The sequence below is a fragment of the Trachurus trachurus genome, assembly GCF_905171665.1.
Source record: "Trachurus trachurus genome assembly, chromosome: 23".
Taxonomy (NCBI): Eukaryota; Metazoa; Chordata; class Actinopteri; order Carangiformes; family Carangidae; genus Trachurus; species Trachurus trachurus.
In genome coordinates, this window is record NC_139912.1 from 16688822 (window position 1) to 16700563 (window position 11742).

At 40.5% G+C, this 11742-nt stretch overlaps 2 protein-coding genes across 6 annotated transcripts; one reads left to right on the forward strand and one right to left on the reverse strand.

Moving 5' to 3' along the window:
• On the reverse strand, positions 1 to 7729 carry rpap3 (RNA polymerase II associated protein 3). 5 transcript variants are annotated; one of them, XM_083999061.1, is made up of 16 exons: positions 7644 to 7729; positions 5728 to 5889; positions 5379 to 5639; positions 5178 to 5305; positions 4966 to 5087; positions 4577 to 4647; positions 4362 to 4496; positions 3969 to 4096; positions 3258 to 3379; positions 3101 to 3168; positions 2506 to 2598; positions 1258 to 1421; positions 982 to 1153; positions 495 to 592; positions 312 to 412; positions 1 to 225 (listed from the first exon to the last, which is right to left on the reverse strand). In XM_083999061.1, exons 2-16 carry the CDS (start codon positions 5878 to 5880, stop codon positions 140 to 142), a joined length of 1902 nt encoding a protein of 633 aa, XP_083855187.1. In that variant the 5' UTR covers positions 5881 to 5889; positions 7644 to 7729; the 3' UTR covers positions 1 to 139. The 5 variants fall into 5 exon arrangements, with proteins under 5 accessions (XP_083855187.1, XP_083855189.1, XP_083855186.1 ...); XM_083999063.1 differs by lacking the exon at positions 7644 to 7729 and adding an exon at positions 6099 to 6246 and having other exon boundaries at positions 5379 to 5636; positions 5728 to 5885; XM_083999060.1 differs by lacking the exon at positions 7644 to 7729 and adding an exon at positions 6099 to 6246 and having other exon boundaries at positions 5728 to 5885.
• On the forward strand, positions 7283 to 11293 carry atp23 (ATP23 metallopeptidase and ATP synthase assembly factor homolog). Its single transcript, XM_083999065.1, has 6 exons — positions 7283 to 7531; positions 7709 to 7754; positions 8565 to 8646; positions 9286 to 9423; positions 9839 to 9922; positions 10807 to 11293. Exons 1-6 carry the CDS (start codon positions 7384 to 7386, stop codon positions 11008 to 11010), a joined length of 702 nt encoding a protein of 233 aa, XP_083855191.1. The 5' UTR covers positions 7283 to 7383; the 3' UTR covers positions 11011 to 11293.
• The last annotated feature ends 449 nt before the right edge of the window (positions 11294 to 11742 follow it).

Consider the following 11742-nt stretch of genomic DNA (forward strand, 5'->3'; position numbering starts at 1 on the left):
ACACAGTTTATTTGTAGATCAGGTTTTCAACAATTATGTAACTAAACCCCATAGTTTCCTGGAGTTTACAGGTTCATTCATCATGAGATTTAAGAACAGTCTCTTCAGGTAGAGCTCGATATAGAGCAATACTGTTGTGTCACACACCATACTTCTTCTGTAACGCCACCATGGATGATTGTTCAGGCTCAACACACTGAAGGAAGTCAAACAGCTCTTTAATCACTGTGGAAAAGAGCAGTAATAATTAAGAGATCAAAATGATGCATTGAAATAGAGGGTCATGTGACAAAACATCAAACAGACTCTACCTTTCTTCTCCGTGGGGGACAGGAACATGACGGCCATGTTGAAGCGTGGTACACTTGCTAGGCTCCTAAGGATCTCCATGGTAACAGTTGGTGGGTCGTTCCTACACAACAACTGATCTTAATGTCATGTCCACAGCTGCTCAAATCTGCATGTTTCTCTAAAGTCAACGGTAAGCAACTCACTTCATGTAGAACTCATGCAGTGTCTTCAGGATCTGGTTCAGGATGTCGGGTTCAAGGGAGTTTTGGAAAATCTTTAAGTATGCCTCTGGCTTGATTTGCTGCAAGACAAAATAACAAATCTCTAGAAACAGACAGTGTGACAGTTTAAGTCAAGAACTTTTATATTCAAGGATTTGTTTCATCCTTATTTGATATCATGAAAATGAAACTGCAAACAAGAATTACTGCCTCGTGACTGTCTCTACCACAAATTTCAGGTGAGATCACTATTCACCCAAAGTCAGTGTGATTCTTTTTCATATTTGATGTCTTAACTAACAAAGTAAGACCTTGAATGACTATTGTTAGCATGGCGGAATAAAGATGTAATACAGATCCAGAAGAATCCAGGAGGGAAAATATGCTGATATACTTCCCCTCAATGTAATCAATGACTAATCAATCAGCAGTGAATAACAGATGGAAACAGAATTAAAAGAGTGCTCACCCTCAGGTATCTGTAAATCACTTCAGGCTGCGCTCCAATCTTGCGGAGGTCGGCCTCCAATTTGAAGCTGGTGTTGGGGGGAGGGGGCAGGTCTAGGTCTGTGGTGGGGCAGCTGGCTGGCTGTTCAGGTGGAGGAGTAGCTGGTTCTCCAGTATGACAGCTGGGAGGATGACTGGTGAACGGAGGAAGATCATCTGTTTACAAATGATCGATTGCAACCTTACAACACGACAAACATCACTATCACTATTAACCAGCTTTTGAACAGTCACTTACTGGTCTGATGTGAGTGAGGGGGCATCAGAGATCTCCATTTTTATCATCTTGGCACAGGGTGACATTGACTGTGGAGAGGGTGTGTCATTAGTCTCCCTCAGCACTTCCTGAACCAGAAGCTTGGGCCCACTGAGTTCCTGGATGTGAATCCTCCTCAGAGGTTTCTGTTTCAGCATGGGAGAATAAAAATCAGACATGATGAAAGTGGATATGTGTGGTTGCCCCCTAGTGGACAAATTCAACTAAGGAAGCCGGTTTGTATCCTACTAGGGTATATTCCAGAAAGTTTCTCTCTGGGTTTCCATTGCAGATACTAAGAGACCTCCAAACTCTCTCCAAAACTCACCTGCTCTCTATAGACAAAGAGAATAAAAGACTTCCATTGACAATTGGAAGAATGAAATCAAATCCATCAATAAATTGGAATGCTATCGCTTACTGGATAGAAAGTATTCTCCAGCACAATATCTGGTCAGCGTACCAGACCTTACTAGTCGACTGTCGAGCTCGGGACTGTTTCCATCAACAAAGACAAAAATGCAAGGAAAACAAAATGATTTTGGATGGGGAAAAGCAGTTATTTTCATATTGATGCTTTTTTTCCTATCTAAAATTATTTAATCATTTTTTTCCTCCTAAAACCATGTTTTCCTCGCATTTCTGTCTTTGTTGATGGAAACAGTCCCGAGCTTGACAGTCAACTAGTAAGGTCTACCCTGGAAGCTAGAGTAAACAGAGGTACCTGATAAAAACACACATGTTAACACTTCTCTCTCATATTACTGGAGTTATGCACACTCAGTGTTGTGTGGTAAGGAACTGGTGGATGTTGCAAAGCATTTGTAGTGATATTTTAAGCATTATATAGAGGCCAAAGTCGCAGTTAGAAGAACTGCCCCCATTACTTTGCTGTTTAACTGCAGCGTAGCGCAGCTAGCAGGAGGAGAGCTAGGTCCGGTCTGCACATATTTTTCTCAGATTTTTTTTTATGGTCGCACTCAAGGACCTAGAGCTGTAGAGCGTTACTTAGAAAATGACCGGAATTCTCCTTTAATAACCTTGAATCCTACTTTGTAGCACAGGCCTCTACACTGAAGCTTTTGAGAAACTCTTTAAACTTAATTAAACTAACCCTTTGTATGTTTATAGTTTTACTAAATTAGACCGATTGATTGTCAATGCACAGGTTAACTCAAAGAGTACAGATCTTTGCACTAAGGGAAAAGTAGAAATGAAAAGGAAACTCACAGTGGAGCGTAGATGTGTTGGTTTGTCAATGGGGCTGACTGCTCTCCTTAGTGATCCATCTTCTGTTTGAATAAGATCACTGGAAGACAGGTCCTGACAACAACAAGAAGATTGATCCACTGTTTAGATTAGATTACTAAAGGTTGGTTCCTGTTATCAGGGTGATGCAACACAGCATAGGAATAAACTTCATCCTCCAAGTCTCAACATCATGGACAATTAACAGAAATGCATACAAACATCAGAGTAAAAAGTATTTCACTGATGTACATAATCTAGCTACATGAGGGTCAGAAGCAGGGCATCATCTATCATGAAGGATCCCACCCACCGGAGCACAAACTGCCTCAAGACCAGAACAGCAGTGCAGCTACTTTCAAGAGGCTGATGAACTCAATGCCTTAAATCTGTCCTCTGCTGCTTGGATTATGTGTTAAATGTAAATCTTATTATTACAGGGTCGATTTTTATCCTTTACGCCTCTGGATCCGAGTATCATATTTTGTTCCACTATGTTTTAACATGAATGAAACCAATAAACTTAACTGGACTGAACTAATATACAGTTATGTCTTGCTTAAATTTACAAACTTACAATCAGTTTCTGGAGTTCATTCAGGGCTTGTTTGTTTCCTGGCTCCAGCTTTAGCAGCTCCTGGAAATCTGAAACGCAACCATAGACAGTTCAAAATCAAGACACAGACTTGTAGTTGCAGTTTGGCTTTAGACAACAGTGTTGTTCGTCACAGCACCTTGTTTGGCCTCCTCCAGCTTCCCTAAAGCCACTCTGGCTGTGCCTCGACGGGCAAAAGCCTTGGAATATGTACTGTCCAGATAAATGGCCCTAGTGCAGTCCTGCTCTGCCTCTTTATATCTGCACATGGAAACAATGAAGGAGAAGCTGACATGAGAATAGAACAAATACATGTTTGGTTTGTTCTGGTAATAAGGATAGACAAACATAGACTTTTGAAAGGTTAGATCACCTATTGCTGCCATAGACCATAATCCAATGGTGGCCGTTTTCCTCTGATGTAATGTTAAATACAAAGCACTATACCCAGCTGAATACTGTGGGATAAAAACTTAACTGAGAAGTCTAGGAACTACGTATGAACCAAATTGCTACATGTGCAGACAATTTTGTAACAATCAACAAAAGAAAAAAAAGAAGAAAAAAAAGGACACAGCCACTGTCACATCCAGGTTACTGAGGGTAAAGGCTGGCCATACTGTTAAGAGTTAACTAATGTTGTGCAAGAAAATATGAAGTTTGAAATTAATCTAAATGTCAGTGTTTGTATTACTTAAGTTGTCAGATGAGATGAAAAATGTGAACATTTAGAGTTTCCAGCGTTCCTGTGACAGAACTTGAGTCTAAAGCATGATATCAGACAAATATGCTGGTCTCTAGAGTAGTTCTTAGTGTTCTAGTAAAGATGAAGGTGTTGTGTTGTGCCTACCTCTCCAGCTTGAGGAAGGCCATGGCTCTGTTGGCAGGAAGAAGGACATTCATGCTGTCAGCCTCCATGCCTCTGCTGTAGCACTCCACCGCTGCTTCATACTTACCCTCTTTGAAATAAGCATTTCCCTGAAACACACATTTAAGTAATTTTATAGTATTTTTATTTTATTATGTGTAACTTATCTACTTTTATGAAATAACAACCACTAGGAAACTGTTTCCAAAAACGAACACATTATTTGAAAATGACCAAGATTCTGAACATTTGCCTGTAAATGCAGCTCACTGCATTTTGTTGAAACTTCATCTGTGCATGAGTGAGCAACTTTACTTATGTAATTCACAATGCAACACACGACAAATGAAGCCCACTGAAGTGTGCAAAGCTTACTCTATCTTTTTGTATCACAGCCTCTTGCCTCCTCTGCTGCTCCTCCACGAGTCCTTGCTGCTCTGGGTTGAATGTGGGAGCATCCTGTGGTGGTACGGCTTCACATTTAGCAGTTGGTTCCTCAGGTCCGAGGGCCTGCAAGTAACAAGATGAAGTGCTCAAGAAAAAGAGACTTGAGAAATGTGTTTGAGCTAAAATAATAATTTCACACTCACTTCTTGGATTCTCGTAATTTGAGTCTGTGCTTCCATATTCCCAGGGTCAAGCTTCAGAACCATGTTATAATCTATTCAAAACAGATAATTTTTTAAATATTAGTGTACTTAAAGGAGAATTCTGGTAATTTTTGACCCCTAAATCGTTGTCCTGATGGTCAACCAGTGTTGGGGGGAGCAAAAAACGTGACTAAAATTGATGCAGGCAAACCGGAGTTACACCATGGCTAGATGGCGCTCGGTATAGCGACAACGCTAACCTATGGGGGCAATTCAAATATATAATATTTGAATATTATATCAAATATCTATGGTACAACGATTTAGGGGTCAAAATGACCGGAATTCTCCTTTAAGAGACAAATGAGTCTTTCCTATCAGTTAGTCACCTTCTAATGCAGATTCATAATTCTTCAGTTCAAACCGCGCTGCTCCTCTCCGTGCATACGCTTTGAAGTAGTTGCTGTCCAGAGCGATCGCCAAGTTGCAGTCAGATTCTGCCACAGCAAACCTGGAAAGATCAATGACTCGTTCATTTTTAAACATTTCACCAATACACCACCAGCACACAACACAGCAGCCACATGGGTCCATACTTTACTTTTTGAGTTTGAAGAAGGATGTGGCTCGGTTAGTGGGAAGCACTGGGTTGTATGGATCTGCATCCATCCCTCTGGTGTAACATTCAATGGCATCACTGTACTTGCCTTCTTTGAAAAATGTATTACCCTGAAAACAAAAGAAAATATTTTAGGAGAGAGTCATTTTCACATCCACTTTTCCTCACTTGATTCTGTCTTACCTTTTCCTTCTCAGACAGCGCTCTCTCCCGATCAACCGCAGCTTCCTCCGAGTCAGACTCATTGGACTCTCCTGGACTTTCCTCTTTATCAATCTCTGCCTTAGCCTTGTTGTCCCACGACCAACAGTTGTTTAGACTTGATGCTTGTTTGGAGTCTCCTGCTTTTGTGTCACCATTCCCAACAATCTCCATTTCCTTCTTCCTCTTTTCCTTCCTCTTTGTTTTGTAGTCTCTGTTGCGAACAGGCGGGAGTTCTGTCTGCTGCAACATATGAAAGACTGTCATCTAAGGAATATTCAAGACATTAGCTGCTCCTGAGGTGGACAAACTATTTCCAGCAGCAACAAACCTGAACTTCGTGGAGTCCACCTGTCTTCAGCTCCTCGTCCTTCCTCTTCATGTCCACCTCCCAGCTCTCCAACTCCTTCACAAAGTTGTGCAGATCATCTGCGTTCTGCCGCATCTGAAGCTGTAACTCTACTGCTTTGTTCCCCCCGGACATGTTTACTCCCTGCGAAAGACATTTAAATTTGATACATTCTTTAACCATTGTTATCGTCGTTGTTATTAAACAGCAGCACTTGTAACGTTAGCTAAAGGAAAACACGAGAATCACGCTGTCACTTGCAGCGGCTAGCAGCTAGCTAGCCAACAGAAACACCACAGGTGAAAAGAATAAGTTACAGTGAACAAGATGGAACCAGTTCGATGTGGATGTACCTGCCTCTTCTCTCCGGGTTTCACAGACACGGTTCAGGTGAGGAAAAACACAGCTGGACAAGTGCTACAACAAAACGTGGCCCAATTCACCGCTATCTGTTTACGTTGGAAGCCATGACAGCCGAGTCCCAGCAGCCTTTGCGCTGCGCGTCAACAAAGATCGTGTATGTTGAAATAGATGACCTACTCCAACACTTTTTAATTCGTCAGTTTGTGAAACATTCTCAAAAACAGATAAATGTTTACACATTAAAAGTACACGAGTGCGGATGACTCTGTGGCGTACTATTATATTGCAATAACTAGGTTTATTTCATTAAATAAGAAATGTGAAGAAGCATAATTACATGGAAAGATTGACAGTTTTTCATCTGATGTGACTTCAACAAACTAGGGCAGGACGATTCACCCTCTCACGTGACTAGACGTTTTTTCTATGTCCAGTTGAAAACGGTTGCACAGATTAGCTCTGGTCCACACATCGCTTTAAATAGACGATCTATGCTAACCCTGACGATAGACCAGAGCAGCTTTTTTATGCAAATGAGAACGACCGATGCATTCTGGGTAATTTAGGGGCAGCTACCAGCATCCCTCCATTGAAAAGTTCAGCCTAACTGGCTTGACAAACTAACTAACAAAAAAGTTGGCTATTAACAGGTTATTAACAGACAACACTTAGACAAAACCTACCCGGTGATTCGACCAAATAAGTGTAGATGTCTGGATAAGACATTTCTGGCCACTTTGTGGGGTCATTGATCACTGTGGGAGGCTAAATGAGCATACCGGCAGATTCATTAATTGTAATTTTTCAAGATAGCGTGAACGGTGGGTTTCAAAGAGGGTGTCAAAATAATTATGAGACATAGTGCTACAAAAGAAACAAAAAATAAAACATTCAGATTAATTGTTAGTTAGTCTACGCTCCATCAAAACGCAAAAAGCCACTGAGTGCAATGTAAAAATGCCGGTAGCTGCCCCTAAATTACCCAGAATGCATCGGTCATTCTCATTTGCATAAAAAAGCTGCTCTGGTCTATATTATATATTACGTTTTATTTCATTACTATTAATTAAAGTTGTCTTGTCTTGTTATGGACTTTTATGTTCAACAGTGACCTCAATAAAATAAAAAATAAAAAATCCTGTTCATTACCTTTGACCTCTACCTATCACGTGATCTGCAAAACACAACACATGATGACCTCTCTTGCTAGCTAGCAGTGGCTAACCAGGGGGAACTTATGCTAACATTTTCACATTGTGCATAGTCTTCAACGCAATGGATCAGACTAAACAAGAGGAGGATTATGGATACGACTTGTATCCGGAGAGGAACAGGGGGAAGTACAAGAAGGGATCAATTGCGGAAAGCCTTTTCACATTTAACCACAAGTGCCAGGTCATGTTGCAGTTTGCAATGGAAACGAGTGAGTAGCCCCGGAATAACCCCTTTAAATGTAATGACAGCAAAGCGTAGTAGGCTATAATGCAGTAGCTCATCCCGATTATGGCTGTGATTACAACATGGGACGACCATACCGTTTAAACGGTTGTCTGGCATCTGGTGCTGGGCTAGCAGCTAACGTTGTGTCTGTCTCCTTCAGGTCCGTACGCTAAGCTTCTCCTCAGTGCCATGAAAAGTTCAGGGTGGTGAGTAGCCTATGTGTGTGTTTCGTTTAACCCCCCCAAACACACACACACACACACACACACACACACACACACACACACACACTATAGGCTACACTGCAAAAACTCAAAATCCTACCAAGAATATTTGTCTTATATCTTGTCAAAATGTCTCATTTCTAGTCAAAACTAAACTCTTTCCACTTAAGATAAGATTAAAATGAACTTGTTTTTAGATCATTTTCATTTGTTTCAAACAAATTTTCACTTGAAAGTAGACAAATCTGCAGTGAAAGCAACTTTTTTGTGTTTGTAATAAGAGCTTGCTCCACTATCAGATTTTTCTACTTGAAATAAGTAAAAAGTGTCTAACATTTTGATTAGATTTGATCAACTTTATTAATCCCAGAGGGCAATTCTGTTAAGCAGTCCACCAAGAACAATACAAACTCATCCACATTCGTATACATACGCACAGGTGCCTGTTTGTGTTTACAATGTGAGTGGAAGCAAAATTATGTCCACCTTTGTCTCCCATATTTGGCCTTCCAGTGTGTGTAAAAAAAAATATATATTTTTTTTTTATTAATTTTTTAATGTGATGAGTCTTATTTAAGTATAATGAGGTTTGTTTTGACCAGAAATTACATTTTGACTAGAAATAAGACAAATATTCTTGGTAAGATTTTGAGTTTTTGCAGTGTACAACTACACTATAATTATGGTTATCAACATAATTATAGTTTTCATGATCATGATGAGACCAAAATCACTGCCCATGTAGTATGTTTTCTTGATGATTTAAGCCTTCACCTTGCCCTTTCAATACAGCCAAGTTTTTAAAGACCGACACTTTTCCTGTGAAGACTGTGATGGGACCGTCAGCGGTGGCTTCGATGCAGCTTCCTCTCAGGTAAGGCCGGGGCATTAAAGCAGATATCAGTGGAATGTTTTTGTTAATATAAGTCCTAAATAGTCCTATTTTCCGTCAGCAATCACTTGCATGAAGTATTTCAGCCTAAACACGAGTCTCTCCGTCACTCTGCTCTGCTGTAACCCGAGGAGAAAATTTTCCTTGTGGGATACAAGTGTTATCCAATGAGGAGAGAGAACGGCATGAAGGGCTGTGTGTGCAGCCAAGGGATGCGCGTGAATGTGGTGACGTAGCACGAGGACCAATTGATGCCTGACAAGGGCGGGGGCTGCTAACTCATGGTGCGTTCAAAGAAACTCGTACTTTGTGTTTTTCCTTCCTGTGAAGTCATACCAGTTCGATCTGGTACGAGTTCACGGGTCGGAAGTTACGAGTGGCCGTTATAGGGAACTTTCACAGACAACAGGATGGTAAAAACACGAGCTACGGGTTACCTGGAACGCTACCAAGTCGTAGTTGTGACTTGAAGCTGTAACTTACGGTTTCAAAAGCCTGCCTTGAACGCAGCATTAGCCGAAACGGCCGTGAAGCTGATATCTGCTTTAAAGCAGTAAAACTAAGATACAACAAACTAAAACTGAGCTGATAATGATTGTGACATTTCCCTTTGGTTTGTAGATTGTTTTGTGTCAGAACAACATCCACCAGCAGTCCCACATGAACAGGGTGGTCACACATGAGCTCATCCATGCCTTTGATCACTGCCGGGCTCATGTAGACTGGTTCAACAACTTCAGACACCTTGCCTGTTCTGAGGTATGTGTGCGTTCACTACTGGATTCATTTGTTTGTTTGTTAATCTTTATTGTCATAGAAGGGCAATTCAAATCCAGCCTAAAATACCCAGAGACATTAGACAAAAACAAACAATAAAAGACAAATAGTGGGCAACACCAGCCCAAAGACAGAATGGATCAATGTGTGCAAAAGTGGCAGAATATGCACAATTTTTAAGTTTCAGTGAAAAAAAAAAAAAAAAGTAGGCAAGGCAAATTTTTTTATATAGCCCATTTTTTTTTTACAAACAGTTTGTCTCAAAGGGCTTTACATGACATCATAACAACATCCTCCGCATGCTTTAAATGTATCACTGGAGCTATAAAGTAATGAGAATCAAAGTCTCAGAAGAATAAAATCCTCTCTTGCAAACCTAAAAATGTCTTTGTTTCAGGTTCGAGCAGCTAACCTCAGTGGAGACTGCTCCTTTAACAACGAAGCGTCCAGGTTCAACTTTGGCTTGAAGCAGCATCATCAGGTATGTGCTGGGCCTGGGATCAGATGTGGACAAAGTCCAGAAGTTGGCTGTGATTGTTTTTTTTTTTTCTTGTCATGGAATTGGCATAATGCTTTTACATTTTTCAAAATAAAAGAAAGTTAAAGCAGAAGTAAGTGATATATTTGTGTTGATAAAAGTCTTAAATAGTTTTATCTTCCGACAGCAATCACTTACATAGAGTGTTTGGACCGAAACACGGGTCTGTCAGTCACTCTGCTCTGCTCTGAGCCCAGGAGAAAACATTTATCGTATCCTACAGTTTTTATCCAATGAGGAGAGAGAACGGCATGCAGGGCTGTGTGTGCAGCCAAGGGACGCCGTGAATGTGGTGACGTAGGGACGAGGACTGTTATGGTGCGTTCAAGGAAACTCGTATTTTTCCGACCGTGAAGTCGTACCAGTTCGATCTGGTACGAGTTCACGGGTCAGAAGTTACGAGTGGCCGTTATAGTGACTTTCACCGGTAAAACAGGTCGGAAAAACACGAGTGGGTTGCCTGGAACGCTACAAAGTCGTAAGTTGTGACTTGAAGCTGTAATTTACGATTTCAAAAGCCTGCCTGGAACGCAGCATTAGCGAAAACGACCGGACCACTTACTTCTGCTTTAATTTCACCATTACACTGCCTTTAAACGTAGTGGAGTAAAAGTTTCCCCAAAGAACAAATGTTTTTCAGTATCTGTGCTTTGCATTAGTACATTACTCAAGTAAATGTATTCAATTCTACCTCAGATGGATAGATACATATACAGTATGTACATATATACATACTTCATTCATTCTCAAGTGAAAATTCATTATAATTCAGTTTCAGCACTGTCTCTTTGTTTCAATGCTTATCTGACCTCTGTATCCTTGGACAGGAGTGTGTCCGAGGCCGAGCGCTCCGTTCCATCCTGGCAGTGAGGAAAATTAACCGAGAGGACGCAGAGAAAATCGTTGATGAGGTCTTTGACACATGTTTCAATGATCACGCACCCTTTGGACGAATCCCGCACAGCAAGAAGGACGCCAAATTTGCAAATAGAGATTATGAAAACAGAGATCGATATTATGCAAACCTCTAGTATTTTCACATAAAACTCCCAGGGCATAGAGGGCACATGTCATTTCTACTTGGTGGACCCTCACTCTGTAAAAAGGGATTGTAAGGACTGTAAAGTATTAGTTGATTTTTGTTATTTGATTTTAAAGGATCAATGGTGCTTTTAATTAAATATTTTCTGTTTGTTGTGAAAGTCCTTTGATGATATCAAGCATGTGTTTCATGTTGACCGTCAGTCATCTCTTGTAGCACACAGTGCTTAAACACAAATGTATTTGAATTAAAGTATGATTTTGTCTGAGTTACAGTAGCTGTTTCCTTCAACCTTTGTGAATAAGAATTTAAAGAAGTCATGTCCTCTAAATGAACAAATAAAATTAGAAAAGTTTTACTACCCAAACACAAAGTTTGTTCACATCTGCTAAAATGTCACTGCTGACATCTTTATTGGACATTAGTAGTTAAAGAATCTTTTTTTTCCCTTCATGGAGATTAATAAGGGAAAAAAGAAGAAGAAAATTAGCCACATAATCCTCCTCCTTCACTTCTGCCAATCTCAAAGACAACACCCTCTGCGTTATAATCACAGTCATTGGTGTGTCAGCCTTTAGAGTGTATTATCCCACTCATCTTTATACTCTTTACTTAGAAAATCCAACAGTGTGGACCAGCAAAACAAGGCGAGTGGGTGGGACAGAAGGGCAAAGAAGATTAGCTTGAAGCTGTGGGATTCATGTAAGACAGGAAAACAAAC